This window comes from Ambystoma mexicanum, chromosome 4p (assembly GCF_040938575.1).
Source record: "Ambystoma mexicanum isolate Mex_15411 chromosome 4p, UKY_AmexF1_1, whole genome shotgun sequence".
Lineage (NCBI taxonomy): Eukaryota > Metazoa > Chordata > Amphibia > Caudata > Ambystomatidae > Ambystoma > Ambystoma mexicanum.
In genome coordinates, this window is record NC_090927.1 from 409,928,502 (window position 1) to 409,946,672 (window position 18,171).

Here is an 18,171-nt window from a genome sequence, read left to right on the forward strand (position 1 = left end):
CTGTAGCTGGGAAACGGTTAATCTATACTGCATTGGGGGTTTAAAAGTGCTTACCTGTTTGAGAAATTTGGTAAGCATTGTTTTCTCCCTTACCCTTTTGACACCAAACTCTGTATTGCTCTAAATGGACCAGTGATATATCAATGTCCACAGTGTCCTAGTCTTTGAAGTCACCTGAGGGTGTAGGAAGTGTGTGCGCCATCCCAAAGGAGTATCTACTGATTTATTGAAACAGAGCGTGTATTTTTAAAGTACATTTTAAGCGTTACCTAGTTGCTCCCTTCTAAAGAAGGCTTATTCAAACTGACTGTTAAATTAATAAATTATTGTTTAATCAAGAAACCTTGAGTATAGGTTTTATTTGGACACCTGTCACTTTGAAACTATGTTGCAACCCTACAGCTCACACTGACCCCTCTTTAGATAAGACTGGCTGCTCAGTCACTACTAACTTGTGTAGTACATGCTTATACCAAAGGTTGGGTTAACTATTGCCAAGAGGACAAGGCTGGTGCAGTCTTCCACAGGGTACTGCAGCCCAAAACAAGTAAATCAGCTACCAAACAGACTTGCCATCAGCTGCTTACAGGCTGTATATTCTGTTCTACAATCTTGCCTAACCCTTTCTTTGCTAGGGCATGAACATTTTTCACTTCCCTGTCGGGAGGCAGCGTCAAAGGGGAAGTTGCATGTCTAGAGGACAGTGGCAGCCTGCTTGACCAGCCCCTCTGGGGAAGGGTGAGAGGAGAGGAGTGAGGGATCTCCTCTAGCCGGCCTATATTTCCTGAAAATGGTGGAGCGGACAGGAGCAACAGAACAAGGATGTTGCCACATAATTGTTAATGGATCAGCAACTGCAGGGTTTAAAGGCATATTGCGCTCTGTGGTGGGGCCTTCATCCAAGATATATGTAAGGTCACATAACCTTGTATCAGCGTCACTGATGAATGCAATCCTAGGGTATCAAACCTTTCTACCAAAGCCCTGAATTTAGACATATTATGAACATAGGGCTGGGATTGCTGGAATTCGAGGTCTTAGCCGCGCCGACTGCAGGATTCTTTTTAAACATGTCAAACATGGAGGAATTGAAATCCTCCCACTCTTGGCGGGTGGTAGGCCCCGCCAACGGCTTACCTTTATCCGTCGATGAATCGGAGTCCCGATGGTGCCAGGTACGCCTTTTATTCTTTCGGGACGAGGAGGAATGGCTCGAGTGGCACTGTTTCTTCTTCTGCCTGTTATTTTTTGGGGGTGTGACCCTCAGTTTCAACCTCCGAAGACCGAATTGTCGACCGCACAGCAATTTGGAGGTCGGTCGACCAAGAGAGTTTAGCCGCTCGATCGCACAGGGATTTCAGCTGCATTTTGGCGCACAACAGACACCCGTCAGTCCTGTGAACAGTGCCGAGGCAGCAGAGAACTCCTGTGGGTCAGTGATGGACATCTTGGTATCACAGTTGGTACACCGCTTGAAACCGGATACCCAAATGACCGACATCTTGCGTCAAGGAATGAAAAAGCAAACATTTTTTCTGATGAAAATGTCGGATGAGTGGAAGACTCGCCTGCGTGACCATGCATCGTGTTAGAGCGCAGAAAAAAGGAACCGGGGATTGGGGCCTAGTGACAAGGTATTTCTATGACACCTGACGTCCCGTTCGGAGCAGACAACCAGAAGGCCGACCAAGACGGATCGATGGCCGGGTCGAGGTCCACTACGCCCCCTGTCGAGAATATTCTGAAGCAGCAGAGCTGAAGAGAATACCTATCAGATGATGAATCCGTGGGAGAAAAGCAATCCATTGAAAAGGATATTCTGCAGAACTGCCCTACCAAACCGTGCATCAGCTCCATGTGCAACGTCCAAGGTATAATGCTTGGTGAATGTATGCAACAGCGACCAAGTGGCTGCCGACATATGTCCCCAACAGGAACTCCGCTCTGAAGGGGTATAGAAGCTGAGGCCCCTCTGGCCAAATGTGCCCTGTTGCCCATCGGAAGCTCCCTGCCTGCCGAATGGTACAAAATGATCAAACGAGACAGGGTCTGCTTGTTTATAGCGAGACCTTTTCGAGATAAAGAATGGGCCACGAATAACTGGTCTGAATTACGAAACTCTGATGTTCGAGCAACATAAAAGCTTAACGCTCTTTTGGAGTCAAGGCGGTGGAACCGTTCTTCCTCTTTCAAGGGATGTGGCGGAGATCAATAGATTGGAACAGGCGAAACACAAACAATCTTAAGAAGGAACCCAGGTCGGACTTTGAGAGAAACTTTCTCAGGAAACCCCCCCCCCCAAAAATAAAATAGAAACTGAGGTTTGCAGCACAATGAAAAACCAGAGGGTGAAAAACCAGAGGTTGTTTCACTGCCCAAACCCTGGGAATCCCTGCTCAGGTGACCAGGGCATGGCCATCATCTTTGGATCCAGAAACGGGGGGGGGGGGGGGGGTGGGAGGAGGATGGGGAGGGGAGACAAGTGCCAGATGATCACCTGGGTGAGGGCTGCTCGAGGAGTGAGGGAGGGACACCCAATGGCAAGACACTGTATCCCCCTGTTTCCAATACCTCTATCCAATCCTATTTCTTGGGATATTCCAACTCCCCCGATCCCCCCCATTCCTACACAAAGCCGAGTAAGAGGAGGTCTAAGGTTGAAAGGATTTGCACCCAAAAAATTGGACATGTCCCTCTAACGAGATCAGGCAGGGTCAGGCACTTCAGTCACGCACACCTAATACCTATTAACTCTCCCCAAATGGTTCAAGGTGGAACATTGAAACACACTTTGAGCAAGGCGGTGCACAAAAAAGAGCAGTCCCTCCAGGGCTAAGGCGAACCAGGCGAAGGAGAAGGACAAACCAAGGGGTTAAACCGAAGGGGCAGGAAGCCAGAGACCCCCCCGCCCCCCGGCGAGAGATCATCATTTCCGAAAGGCCATAAGGATTGCGTACGACAACTCAGGTGCAAGAGAAAAAGAGTCTCCGAGTGCTACAAGGTTACCGGCCACCCTCTGGTGAACAACAGAGTTGGGGAGACACAGAGGCAGCAATGGTATCAACCTTGACTCGTACATCAAAGGCGCGAAAGACGGAAAGCATCTTAACACGACCAGTGAGTTGAAGGAAGCAGAGAAAGCCTGGCCTGTGTTTAATTGAAATGCTTGCCACGGTATCCGAGGGATGAAGGTTACGTGAGCGCCGATAAGCGGCAAGAGAAAGTGAATCCATTGCCAAGAACGGAGAATAAAAAATACAAAGTAGCAGAGTGGTCCTAAGCGAGATTTCCCAATCAAAAGTGCCGAGCCCAATCGAAGGAGACCTGTGTGTGAAAGTAAAAGGAGGGCCTGAGCCCGACTGAGGGAGACCTATTTGAAAAGCAAGTCATGCGTAAAAAGAACATTTTTCAAAAGACATTCGAACTGAAGGAAAATATGTGAAGTGGAAGTAAAGAAAGCAAGGAGGGTCAAAGTGGTCATGTGGAAGTGAGAGCAAAAATCCCCCCAGTTTCGAAAGTCTTCAACAGCAAAATCAAAATACGAAAGGAGGTTTGAGCCCGATTGAGGGGAGCCAATAGTGAACTGTGATCAAATACTATACTTGGAAACTGATTTGCTGAAACTGTGTAAAAGCTTGCAGGATGACCTGGACTTGAGGAGAGGAACCCAAGAGGTTAAACCCATGAACTTGTGACTCAGACTTGAATGGCCAAGAAGGCTCTGGAGGGCAGAGCCAACCGCCTAACTGTGTTTATAAGCCAAATTGTGTTCATCCATCAAGTGTTCCACATAACCCTGTGGTGTACAACGCGGGGACGAGAATTTATATTGCCATTCCGACATTTCGTTTGATCACTGATTTTTCCTTTTGTAGATACATATCCCTATATCACCTTCGAGTGTATTAGAGTGAGGGCAGGCAATAGTTTTGTTAGTATAGGCTTTTATTGTTTGACTAAGACTGACTAGGACTGTTTATTATTTGATGGTCGAGATTACTCCCATCTTAGTTATACGGCCAGACAGACGGGAGTTTTTCCAAACCCCTTGAATTTAACAAAGGTTTTGAAACGTACAACTCTTTACTTGTGATACCATGCCTCCCTTACACAACTTACTAACTCTCCTAGCTGACGTGACTGCAACTAAAAAGGCTGCTTTTAGAGACAACAGCCTTAAAGAACATGAGTGCATGGGCTCAAATGGAGCCTCCAGCCGTGGAAAGTAATTGAAAAGGCACTTCAGGAATTGGGCCACGAATAGTGAAGAACGAACTGTGGTCTGTGGACCTTTTGAACACAGACAAGGCCGCCAAATATCCTTTGACTGTGGTAACCTGGAGGCAAGTGACATCACTGTAGTGGTGGGGCCAGAGATGGGGTCAAGCTTGCGTTCCCTGCACCACGCCTCAAATCTTCTCCACCTGCACACATACAGAGATCTTGTAGACAGTCTGCATGCAGCCAGCAACACTAGGTACCTCCGCAGAGAGGTCCCAGTCATCATACCTCATCCTCTCTAGAGCCACGCATGTAGGTTGAGTGGATCCGGGGTCGGGTGGAGCACTCTGCCTTCCGACTGGGTCAGAAGATCCAGACGCCAAGGCAAACAGTGAAGCGGACAGATGGTCAGATCCATGAGATCAGAGTACCACATTCTCCTCGCCCAGTCCAGGGCGATCAAGATCATGGTTGCTCGAAATCTCTTTAACCTTCCGAGAACCCAAGGAATGACGGGAATTGGGGGAAAGGCATAGTGGCGAGGGTAGGTCCAGTCCACTAGAAACGCGTCCCCAGTGCACTGTTCGCTGGGAACTCCCTCGAGCGAAACTGTTCACATTTCTTGTTGGACTCCATGGTGAACAGGTCCAAGGCTGGGATATCCCAGACAGAGAAAAGACTTCCTGGCACACCTCCCTCTTGTGTGAGACCATGCACTGCCTGCTCAGAGCATCATCCGCCAAAGTGTTCTGCGTCCCAGTCAGATGAACTGTTGAGACCGAGATGTGGTTCTCCAGTAACAAGAACCACAGTTGTATCGCTTCTGTGCAGAGGGGGCGGGTGTGCACACCACCCTGCTTTTTGAGGAAGTCCATGGCCACTGCAGTTAGAATAAGAACATGCTTCCCTCAGAGACAGGGCAAAGACCCTCGGGGCTAACCTGGCGGCATGCCACACCAGCCTGTTGATGTGCCACTGGGCTTATATCGCTGAACAGAGGCAGCTCACCTGCAAATGCTCACAGTGGGCGCCCCAACCCTTCAGAGACACATCAGTGACCACTCGGGCCGACGGCCAAGGAGGACAGAAGGGTTATTCTGCCATAAGATTGCTGCGCCTGTTCAACCAGTGGAGGTCGACAACCATTTGGTTGGACACAGAGGATCCGTGAGTGCTCCCAGGTACTGAGACCACTGGTCCTTCAGGAGACGCTGAAGGGACATCATGCGCAGTCTGGCCTCTGGCACAAGATAACTACAGGAGGCCATAAGACCTAAGAGGCGGAGGAAGGAAGCCGCTAATAAGGTGGCGTGGTTCTAAAACAAATGCACCATCTGTGCTATGTTGCCGACTCACTCCTCGGAAGAAAATCCTTCCCTACCCAGAGTGTCTAGGACTTCTACAATGAACTGGGGCCTTTGAACTGGCGTCAAATGTCACTTGAAGTAGAGGGAGAAGCCCAGCCTGTGCAGTAGTAGGCAGGTGTCCTCCAGATGAGACAAGACCTGCCCTGCTGACTTCCCCCAGATCAACCAGTCGCCCGGGTAAGGAAATAGATGGACCCCAGATCTCCCGATGTGAGCCGCAACTAACAAAGTCATGTTCCCGATGCAGCATGCAATCGCACGGAAAAAAGGAACTGAAGCATGGGGCCTAGTGACGTGTTATATACATGACGCCTGACGTCACTTCCGGAGTCGATTATCGAGCACTGAGCAGGACTGTTCGACTGCTGAGTCAAGGCCGACTATGCCCCTTGGCTAAAAGTTTCTGAGCAGCAGAGCTGTATGATGGATATCTATCAAGATGAGGAATCTGCGGGAAAAAGGCAATCCATTGAAAAGTATACTTTTAACAGGGTTGCTTTACAATGTAATTTCTATAACTGAGTGTCACTGTATAACCGCCAGGATCCGCTACCCTTGAATTACTAGAAGTAATCCAAAAGTAACCTGCAGTTTTAATCCCTCTGAATAGGTGTGTTCTATTCTAAATGTGTAGAAGTGGGCCTGACTTAATAGAATTACTTTGAGTTATTCTGAACAAGGTCTGTGCTTTGGTCTGTGTACCTTAAGCACTGTTTTGTGTTTGTATACTGTGTTGATGATTCTATGAGTAAGTAGTTGCCCCTACTCCTCCCCCAAGATTTTCTTTGTACTTTCCTACATCCCTCTCTCCCATCTAAGATGAGACTGGCTGCTCTGTCCATGCTACCACATTCTCAGGTGGTACAGTCTTATACTAAGGGTGGACCTTATGTACTGCCTCAGATATGGTAGGACTTCAGAAAAATGGCCTAACAATATTGAACATGAGGAATCCTTAGGAGGACACAATACATTAAAAAAAGCTAAATGTTCAAGGGCCCATTAAACAGGAAACCAGAATTCCCAAATTTGGAACTCTTAGCAAACCGAACTTATCTGAGCGAATTAGAAGGGCCTCTTGGATCAAATCGATGGAAGCAAACTAGAATGTAATACACTCTGAAACAGCTACACGTACTTAGCAAAACCGGTATTTGTAACATAATGAAGTGCATGTGTATTAGTTTCATTTTATTGAAGCACAGTTTAGTTAACAGGAAGGAGAGGGTGGGTGAAGGTGTGGCATGGGATATGTTATTAGCACCCTGGCAGGGGGTGCCAGCCAATCATGTGGCTAGAAAGGCAGGCTTGAACCGCTGGTGAAAACCTGCATTCCATGCCGCCTGACGGCTGGCTCCCCCTGCCGACACCTTCCCACCACCCTCTGTCCCCATGTATTTTATTTTTTTATCCCCCGCTCCCAACATACTTTATTTCGGCTGCAGTGGCACTCCCCGCCGCAGCCGCACCTTCCACTCTTCTCCCAACACCAACAATGGAAAGCAAAGGCAATGGGGTTCTGTACGGAGCCCTGCCTTCCCTTTCCATGGTGCCCATCTTTGTAAAGCATTTTCCTTCGTTCAACGGGACGCATGCTGCATCCTGTTGAACGAAGGACTTTTTTTTTTTAATCAAGCACTCCAGGTTACCTCTTTGGCAGCCGAGGTGCGAATAGCCTTAATCCCCCCTTACAAGGGCTGGCACAGGGGTTAACGGCCTAGAACCCTCGTTATCCGCCCTTGCTTTGCTTAGGCCGATAACTTGGGGTACCGGGCCGTTAACCCCTGTTCCAGCCCTTGGAATGGAGGATTAACGCCATAAAACAATTCAAATCAGTTTATGTTTTTAGTGTGTTTTAGTTGAGAATCAAATGCGTATCGAGGCGTTAAGTTTGAAAACCAGTAGTAAATAACAAATATAAAATGTGTCACTTACTTTCTCTTTCTCAGTTGCCACAAGCGAAATGGCTAAGCCCATCCTAAAACACAAATCAAAAGTTAATCAGTAGTTGAAAGCTGCAAAATTACTTAAAATATTAAAAATAAATATTCTGAAATGTACCTCTCAGCTCTGCCGACTCGTCCAATACGATGAACATAATTTTGTTTTTCATCGGGCAGTGTTACATTTATAACTACAAGTCAAAATAAAAAAAAATTAAAAAATGTATCTAGATAGCTACAATATCATGTGGGTGTCTGGTTTATCACTTGTTTGCTTACCATATGGAACACCACGAATATCAATCCCTCTGGCAGCCACATCCGTACAAATCAGGAATCTCACCTCAACTTTCTTTAAAAAATGGTAAATATTTTGTTAGGTACACCATATCTCAATGTATCTTTTTTTAAAACCTTTATTATTTTCCATAATGCACAGTGCAATAAACATTAACCACAAAATATCCCTCTCCCACCCTAACCCCCAACCAAAACAAAAAGGCAGCTCGCTACAGTTGTAAAAACACCTGAAAGCATAAAATGACACCCCAAGCATACTTATCTAAAGTTAGCCCCAGTCCCCACTCTGGCATCCACCCCATGTCCCCTTACCTGCCGCTAAAATACAACAAGCCTACCACAGCAAGTCCTACATCGTCGTGACCCCCCAATTTCCTCCCCTAGTCCTAGGTAGCAGATGACCGAAGATCACCATTAATAAAGACTCCACTGGGGGCCGGTGGGCTCCGAGTCACCTGCACCAACAGCCATATAAATATCTGAGGGGGGCCCAATAGTCCAATGGCCTGCTTCAACTTCGCAAGGGTGCCGTATATCGAGTCTCTTGTTTCTCGCACATATTCATTCAGTTCAACCATTCCTGGAAGCATGGTGCCCTGCGCTTCCCCTGGGACCTAGCAATCAGATCTAGCAACAACGGACGCCATTCCCATCAGCTTCTGTTCAGCCTGAGACCCTCCCTCAATCACAGCTAGGAACCACAGTTCTGGGGATTATTGCCTTTAAGTACATAGTATCTGAGACATGGCATCCTCTACCTTGCCCCACAATGGGCGGATTCGTGGGCAGCACCATGACACATGGATATAGTCAGCTGGGTCATACGTACACCTAAGGCACTGGGAGGGTTTGTCGGGTAATATTTACGTAGGCGCATTTGGAGAATAATAAACTTGGTGTAAGAATTTAAAGTGGGTTACCCGGAAGCGGGAATTCAAGGACAGGTTTTGCGTTTGCATACATATCAATTTCCACTGCTCCTTGGATAGCACTCGACCAAAAGCAGTCTCCCATTTAACCATACAATTAGCCAGCATAGTTCTTTTCTGTGACTTAACCACTCAGTGGTGCAATGACATATTGAAGAAAGGGGCGAGATTGTGGGTGCATTTGGGAAGTCGAAAATACAGCAGCATTGTCACTGCGGTCCCCTCTGTCCTTAATAGCCGCCCAGTTGATGAACTCCACTTCTGTATCAAGACCCCAAGGCATGGATCCCCAGCCTTTCAAAATGGAACCAAAATATCCATTGAAAGGTAAACGGCACAGCTTGCACTCTGTATATGGCAAACAGGGGAATAACGTGCCTGCTCCCCCATAAGTGCTGAAGTCTGTCCCAATCATTACAGGTGGATTCCACCGGTTGGATCTCGCACGTATCTACCTTCGCTCGGTCGCCCCATAACAACCCCCTTAAACCATTCAGGTATGTAGTGGCTTTTTTGAGCGAAATGTGTGAGTTCTGTGGACTGGGACCACCACCAGACTGAATATTGTATGTGTGGCAAGGTAATAAACCTACATATCTGGGTATTCCAGGCCCCCTTTCTCATAGGGTTGGGTCAGGGCGTCATACGATATCCTAGCTTGCTTGCCTGCTCACACTAGACAAACCATCAAACTCTTAAGGCAGGTCCAGAAGCCTGCAGGAGGCCAAGTCGGTACATTATTAAAAGATATATAGAAGTTTCGGGAGGATCACCATCTTGGCAAGTAATATTCGGGCTGCCTGCGAGATAGGGAGGAGAATCCATGCCTCCAACTAATGCTCCAAATTCTCAAGTGCCACCACATAGTTCTCAGTGTATAGGTCCACTGGGGACTAACCAAAACCCCCAAATATTGCACGCCCTGTGGACACCACCTAAAGGCCTCCCTCACATCGGCCTGCAGCACTATGGGTGTTAACAGGAGCACTTCCGACTTAGACCAATTTATATTTTATCCAGAGAGGTCTCTGAACCTGCATATCTCTTGTACTAGCGGTTGCCGATTTTGCCGGGGATGTTTCACATATAACTGCATGCCATCTGCATACAAAAACTATAGAGACATGGGAATAGATCTTTAGCCCCTGAACCTCCTGTGAGCGTGGTATTACCTGAGATAGCAGGCCAAAGGTTCAATTGCAAAGGCAAAGAGGATGGGGGACAAGTGGCAGCCCTGTCTCGTGCCCCGTGATGGAAGGATGTAGTACAACGTAATTCGATTAGTATACACTGCTGCTCTGTGCGCCGTATATAGCATCTTAACACACTAAAGGTAAGACAGCCCAATCCCTGACCGCCGAAGGAGCTGAACACAAATGGCCATTCCAAGGGATCAAAGGCCTTCTCGGCGTACAGAGTGGCCACAGCAATCGGGACCTCAGGGTTTACATTATGCACGAGAGAGTACAGGTGCCTAAAATTGTTCCCAGTGGAGCTCCCAGGGATGAAGCCTGCTTAATCAGGAAGGACCATAGCAGGCATATACAGTAGAAGTCTATTGGGCAGCAGCTTAGCTAGGATTTTATTGTCAGTGTTAAATACTTAAATACTTGTCACTCTGAATCTCTGTAACTCCCCTACAGCTCATATTGACCCCTCTTGAGATAAGCTGGGCTGCTCAGCACACTACCAACCTGTGTAGTACAGACTTATACCAAAGGTTTGGTTCCTATTGCCAGGTGGTCAGGGTTGTTGTAGTGCACCCAAACGGTACTGCATACAATCTTGCCTAACAGAGCGTTTGAGAAGGTGTCAGCTAAGACTTCTTTAAATGAGCGAGAAGCCCAGCTTGTGGAGTAGGTGACCGGTGTGATTGAGATGATCCATGGCTTGATCCGGGTCAGTGCCCTGATTAACCGATTGTCCAAGTAGGGAAAGTCATGGACTGTGCTGTTGATGGATCGGCACCTGCAATTAAGCATCCAGCAATTGAGGGACAACTATTAGGGAGAATTCTAATTTCTGAGCTTATTCCCTTCAACCTTAGAGACCCCCCCCCCCACAGCTATTTTGCTGGACTTTAGGACTTAAATTTTTATCCTGGAGCGAGTGAGACCTATTGTTCACTCTCTCATGTATTTTGACCCGATTTGGATTATAGGTTTCTTCTGTTTTTGGAGTCTGACAAACTCCATAGGCATCTACTTTTTGTATGGTGACAAACAGCACCTCAGTGACACTGAGAAATCCTTTAGATTTCTCATAAGGTTTAAATACATTTTCTTGTGTGAACTACTGTTCCCAAGAACAGTGAAGTGAAATTGACTTTACTTACCTTTTCTCTTTGTAGGTCCAGCACAACCCATCTTATGTGGAGTGCTGGGGGGTTACCTAGTAGCCTGTTATCCTAGATTCTCATGTAACATTTGTATGTTACCCTCACTACTTTAAATGCCTAGTGGCAGTGGTTTAATTTTCCTACCATTGTGTTTTTCGACCGCAGGCTCAATCCTCAGATGCAGTATAGCACGCATGAGTGACCATTTTGTCAAAATGGCCCCGGTTTTCTTTTTTCGCCATTTTCTGTTTGTGAGGTCTTTCTTGGGTTTTACGCTGCACGCTGAGCCAGGTTTGAGTCCTTTGTTCTATTTGCCTTTGGCAGGCTTCAGCCCTGAAGCCCGCCTCTGGCTCCAGTATGCCTGAAAATTATAAGTTACTCACCGTAGTGACTAATGTACTCCTAGTCCATAGTCCCCTTTCCTCCATACTGTAGGGGCGTCCCTCGCTGGGGGACAGTAGACAGAACCTTTTTCACCAGAAAGAATCGTCTTCCCCTTTAAGTTTAGATGCGCGTTGGGGCGGGCCCTGGGACCACACTCCCCTGACTCTGCCCACCAGCGCCACTACTCAGTCCCCAATGACGCGTTGACAATATTTAACATTGCCTAATAACACCAGCATTATTAGGGGGGAGGATGGAGGGAAGTATGGATGAAAGGGGACTATGGACTAAGTACGTTAGTCACTACGGTGAGTAACTAGTAAGTACTCTCACATCCAAACTCCTTTCCTCCATACTGCAATTGGCGATAACAACTGAATGTAGCCCCAGGGTGGAGAGGAGACCCTCCTTAAGCAAATAGGTTTCTTAGAACCACCTGTCCGAAAGCCTGCATCTGACTTGGAGCTGTGGTCCAAACAGTCATGCTTACAGAAAGCCAAAGGGGTGGCCCAGGTGGCCGCCCTGCTGATGACCAGCCATGGAACCTGTTATTGGAATGCAATGGCCGTGGCCTTGGCTTTGACAGCGTGGGCGTGCATGTTAGCAAGCAGCAGCTCGTGCTGCCCCTTGTAAGCCTCCTTGATGGCCGCAACCATCCACCGTGCAATAGATGCCTTGTATGCGCGATACCCGGGCCTGGATCCCCCAGAGGTGACAACAGAGCATCCGATTTTTGCGGAAGCCCTTGGTCCTGTCCAGATAGAATTTCACAGCGTGCCTGACATCCAGATAGTGCAAGACTCTTAGCCTCGTCCTTGGGGTCAGCAAAAAACATAGGTAAGACTATTTCCCCCGTTTAGATGGAAAGCAGAGGGTACCTTAGGTAGGAACGCAGGGTGAGTGCGCAGGACCACCTTGGTATAGGGTTCCGAGGACACCAGAGCCTGGATCTTGCCGACTCTGCGAGCAGAGGTGAGGCCCACTAACAAAGCTTTTTTTAATGGTGACCATCCTGATGTCCGTGGACGCCATTGGCTCGAAGGGTTTGTTCGCCAAGGCGCCCAACACCACATTGAGGTCCCACACGGGGGGTGGCTTCTTGATGGGCTGGTAGAGCCTGGACAGGCACGCTAAATGTTTGACTATCGGGTTGGAAGAGGAGAAGACCTCCTCCTCCGAATTTCTGTAGGCCCCTATGGCGGCCAGATAGGTGCGACATGTGTCCATCTGTACCCCTGAGTGCGCAAGATGTGCCGAGAAGGAGAGCACATCATCCAGTGTACACATAAGGGGAGTTGGGGAGGGGTTGATCTCCTTAGAGTCCACCCAATGATAGAACTTAGTCCATTAACTCTTGTATTGGCTCCTGGTAGCCTTGCTCCTGGCGCCCTGAATGATCTCCAGGTTAGCCTGCCATAGGCTCCGGTGCTTGAGGGAGACCTGCTCAGGAACCACGCTGCAAGGGCTAACTTCTGTTGGGTGGGGTGGATGACCCTGCCCGCCTGCTGGGACAAGAGATGGACTGGCCCCATCGGAAGGTGACTGGGTTGTCTGTGAGGGTGAGCAGTTCGGAGAACCACTTTCTCGCCGGCCACCATGGAGCTATTAGAATGATGCTGATGTGACAAGATTCCTTTATCTTGCGGATTACCCTGTGGACCAGGGGAGTGGGAGGAAAATCATAGGCTGTCATGCCGTCCCACCATATTTATAACGGTCGCCCAGGGAGCCAGGGCCCTGCCTCTGCCAGGACGCAAACTGATGGCACTTCCTGTTCTTCCAGAAGGCAAACCAATCCACCTGAAGATGCCCCCATCTGCTGAAGACCTCTAGTAGCACTTGGTCGTTCAATTGCCATTCGCAATTGTCTGTTCCCAGTCTGCTGAGCCTGTCCGCTTCCAAGTTGGCCTCCCCCGGGAGGTGGACGGCCATGAGGTAGATGTTGTTCTCCAGGGCCCATTCGCACATGCTGACCGTTAGCTAGGCTACACAGTAGGGGGGACCTGGTACCCCCCCCCTGCTTGTTGACATAGTACATGCTGGTGGAGTTGTCAGTCTGGATAAGGACAGTCTTGCCCTCAATGAGCAGAAGGAAAGCTCAGAGCTAGCCAGATGGCCCTGAGCTCCAGCCAGTTTCTATGTGACTCCTGCCGGGTCCAAACTCCATTGATGCTGTGGCGGTCCCCCCGACGAGCCAGTCGTCCAGGCACAGGTAGACGTGGTGGCCTTGTGCCCCGAGGAGGGCTTCCACAACATTCATGAATGGCGACCTCGTCCCGACGAGCCAGTCGTCCAGGCATGGGTAGACGTGATGGCCTTGGGCCCTGAGGGGGGGCTTCCACTGCATTCATGAGTCTGGTAAATACCTTGAGGGCTGAGTTGAGGGCAAAACATAGCACCTTGTACTGGAAAGGGCAGCCCATGATCCTGAAGCGCAGGAAGGAGCGATGTGGCTGCCAAATTGGTACGTGTAGATAAGCGTCCTTCAGATCCAGTGAGCACATCCAATCTCCCAGGTCTATTGTCCCCACAATGAGTGCTGGCGTAACCATCTTAATTCTGAAGAGGGAGCGAGAGGTAGAGGGTGGAGAGGTCCAATACAACTCTCAGGCCAGCCTGACTCTTTTGTATGCGAAAATCCTGGAATAGAATACCAATCCTCGCTGGGAGGCTGGGACTTCTTCCACTGCTTGGCTCTCGACGAGCAACTGGCTCTCCGCCAACAGAGTTGTCGTCCCACTCTGTGGGAGTGGAGGGGAGGGAGAGACCAATAGGTGGTTCCCCGAGGATACTACAGAGGATGTAGGGGTCTGAAAAATTCTGGCGCCAAAATTGCACGTGAAAGGCAAGCCTGCCCTCCACTTGAGACACGTGGACCCCAAGGGACGCGTCATGCTTTCTTTCCTTCTGAGGCTGGTGCGGAGGAGGACTGGAGAAAGCGCTTGCCCCCCTTTTGTTGTTTGCGCCGGTGCTGACACAGCAAGCGGTCAGGCTGCCTCAACCTCTGTTCCTGGAAGCCCCGGAACCCGCTGAACGACCGCCCCCTGTCGGAGCGTTGATGCGACTGGGTGTACGCCTTGGGCGTGGCCTTCGTTAGGATAAAGTATTCACAGTTTGCGAGCTGTTCTTTTTATCCAATTTCTCATCGGTGGTAGAGTGAAAGGTCACTAACCTCGAACGGAAGGTCCAATATACGTTCCTGGACATCAGGGTTAAACTAAGTAGCCCGAAACCAGGCCGTCCTCATGTCTGTGTCGATGCATATGCCCCGGCCAGAGTTACAGATGTGGGCCACGGTGGACTCAATGATGTCTTGCGCTACCAGCTTGGCTTCCCCTAGACCCGACTTGAAGCGTGCCTGTCTCTGCACCAGAAGTTAAGGAAGGAAGTCCGCCATTTCCCGCCAAAGCCTCTGGTTTGCGGCTGCCAGCATAGCATACGCGTTGGATTGACAAAGGTGCAGAAGCCGCTGCCAGCATGGCATCCGAGTTGGAATGATGCAAGTGCAGAGAGGCGTTGGAGTACAGCTTCTTCCCGTAAGCCTCCGAGATCTTCTCCTCCTTGCCTAGCAGCGCTGAGGATGAGGTGGCCGAGGACGACGGAGGCTTAGAGTAGAGTGACGCTGCAGCCATCACCGAAGAGTGCGGTTGAGGGTGCTCCGACAGCAAGAGTGGATTCCTCTCCATCTGTCTATACTTGGCATCGAGGCGCTGATTGACAGGTTGGGCCGAGTGTGGCTTGAGTCACCCCTTCCTGGCCAAGGCAACATCTTTCTGCATCGGGATACCCGTTTTGGTAGGGGGTCGTAGGGTGAGGACATCTGCCAAGACCCCTTCCTCGGGCTGCTCGACCTCAGGTTGAGGAAGACCCAAATATTCTGCCAAACATGCAAGCCGGACGTGGAAGGCCGTTGCTGGCGATGGCGTGTCAGGGTCCTCCTCCTAGTCAGTGTCCACCAGAGTGCCCGGCTGCTGCAGAGGATGGTGTGGAACCGCCTTTACTGTGGGAGGGAGGGGAGCCGGAATCGAAGGAGCCGGCAGGGGCAGCAAGGGCTGCGCTGGGGCTTGTGGTGCAAGAGCCATGGGAGGAATGACTATAGGCGCTGGTGGAGTGACCGGAGGGAGCAAGACCCTGACTGCTTCCGGCAGGATAGCCCCCTGTCTTCGGAGGCTGAAGAGGTGGCAGGTGATATTGACAGAGTGGCTGGGGGCTGCTGGGGCTAGAGCGCAGTGTCTAGTTTTCAGGGGGAACCTGCCCTGCGCTGCTCATGGATAAACAGTAGGCCACGTACCTGGTTGACACCAGTCCCACCTTGAAGCTCGTTCTCGGACGAGTGCCCAGATTGTCTGGCATGGCGGCCATTTTTTCAAGCAGCGTGCCATGTGCCAAATTCGTGGTGCTTGGCTCCCTGGTCCCAGCCTCCACCAAGACTCTTGGCGGTGGAGCATGAGACCTACCCTGCACCTCAGGCCGGGGCCTTGAAGGCGTATTGCCCTCGGCAGTGTCACTGGTAGTGCTGCGTGCAGGCGCCCCCTCAGACATTAGGCGGGACTAGGGCGCTGCCCCTCGGGTGTACACTCAGTAAAAGAACCTTGCAGTCCCTCAGCACGGCTTCCGGAAGGATCTGATGACCCCCTCGGCCGCGAGGACGGTAGTTGGACTAGCATTGGTACGTGTGCTGGTGCGAGAACCCGAGAGGTTCCTCCCGCTCTGGCATTTGCTTGGGAAGGAGTCGCTCTTACGGGCTGCGATGGAAAACAGCAGCATTCCCTTGGGCCTCGATCTTTGTCTGACAAAGTCCTTCAAGTCCTCTGGAGGCGACCTTTCGAAGAGCTCCCTCCACCTACCTAGCCTGTTCTTGAGTGCGCGTGGAGTCAGTGCGTTGCACAGGTGCAACCTTCCCAGCCGTGGTCGGGGCCAAGGCAGCAGAGGTAAAGAGTATGGGGGTCAGACGTAGGAAAGAGCCCTTTGCAGGTTGGACACCTGGTGAAGCCCGCTGACATCGACATGCGGCAGTGAGGAGCGTGATGCCAGAGGACCAAGTACCTAAATGACAAAAAGAAGACAAAAAGATAGAAATAGTATCCGGGGAAGAGCACGTGGAATTCCATGGCCGAAGCCAAACCCAGAAGCTCTGGTGAAATCTGCCAGTTCCCGTTGACGTGGAAAAAGGGACTGGGGAGTGGCACCGGTGGGCAGAGTCAGGCACGTGCATGCTCCCAGGGCCGCGCCCCCGCGCCTCTTAATTTAAAGTGGAAGAAGGTTTTTCTGGTAAAAAAGGTTCCGTTTCCCGTCCTTAGCGACGGCCACCCCTGCAGTATGGAGGAAAGGGGACGGGACGTAAGAGTACTTATAATTACTCTTACGTCCCATCCCCTTTCCTCCATACAGTATGGGCGATTACAACTGTAGGTGCCCCAGGGTGGAGAGGGGACTCTCCTAGGAAAATACATTCCTCAAGACTGCCTGACCAAATGCTGCATCCGACCTGGAGCTGGCATCCAAGCAGTAGTGCTTGTAGAAGGCTGAGGGCGTAGCCCATGTAGCCGCCTTACTGATGACCTGCCAAGGGACATGCCTCTGAAAGGCAACCGCCGAGGCCTTGGCTCTGATAGCGTGAGCATGCATATTAGCTGGCAGAGGTTTATGCTGCTCCTCGTATGCCTGCTTGATGGCTGTCACCATCCAACTTGCTATGGAGGCCTTAGAAGCCTGATAGCCAAGTTTTGACCCACCGAAGGTGACAAATAGAGCCTTTGATTTGCAGAAGCACTTAGTTCTGTCGAGGTAGAATTTTAGGGCTCGCCTAACATCTAGACAGTGCAGTACCTTCTGAGGCTCGTCCTTAGGGTCCGCAAAAAAAGCTGGTAGGACTATCTATTCATTAAGATGAAAAGACAAGACCACCTTAGATAGAAATGCTGGGTGTGTTCTAAGCGCCACCTTTTCCATATGGAAAGTAGTATATGGCTCTGAAGCCACCAGAGCCTGGATTTCACTGACCCTGCGTGCAGAGTTAAGGCCCACCAGGAGGGCTGTCTTAATGGTGACCAGCCTGATGTATGTGGACGCCATTGGACCGAATGGTTTATGCGCCAGGGCGCCCAGGACCACATTGAGGTCCCACACCGGGTGTGGATTCTTGATTGGCGGGTAGAGCCTGGTCAGGCCCGCCGACTGTCTTTTTACCAGTGGGTTTGGAGGAGGAAGAAACTTTCTCCAAGTTCCGGTAGGCTCTGGTGGCCACTTGTCTACTTGCACCCCAGAGTGGGCGAGGTGGGCAGAGAAGGATAGCACGTCATCCAACATGCAGGTCAGTGGATCGACATCTCTAGAAGCTGCCCAGTGACAAAACCTGCTCCACTTGCTTTTGTACTGGCTCCTGGTAGCACCACCCCTTGCGTCCTGTATCAAGTCCAGGTTGGCCTGTGACAGATGCTGATGCCTTAGTGTGACCTGTTCAGGCCCCACGCTGCGAGGGCTAACCTTTGGGGGGTGGGGTGGATGACCGTGCCTCCCGGTTGTGATGATAGGTGAGCTGGGCCCAGCGGAAGGTTTATTGGGAACTGCTCCGACAGGCTGAGGAGTTCTGAGAATTAAGGTCTTGCCGGCCACCAAGGAACAATGAGCCCGTTGATGTGGGCCTCTTGCTCCTGCCGTGACCATACTCCATGGACACTGGCTGTCCA

General features: G+C 50.2%; 1 protein-coding gene across 2 annotated transcripts in view; it reads right to left on the bottom strand.

Annotated features, from left to right (window-relative positions):
* DDX1 (DEAD-box helicase 1) overlaps window positions 1-18,171 on the bottom strand; it is a 795,552-nt gene that overhangs the window by 116,594 nt on the left and 660,787 nt on the right. For both annotated transcript variants that reach the window (XM_069605939.1, XM_069605941.1), the window contains exons 21-23: window positions 7,811-7,883; window positions 7,650-7,722; window positions 7,524-7,566 (exon numbers count right to left, since the gene is read on the bottom strand). In XM_069605939.1, the coding sequence (XP_069462040.1) occupies window positions 7,524-7,566; window positions 7,650-7,722; window positions 7,811-7,883 (189 nt within the window). The remainder of the gene's footprint in view (window positions 1-7,523; window positions 7,567-7,649; window positions 7,723-7,810; window positions 7,884-18,171) is intronic.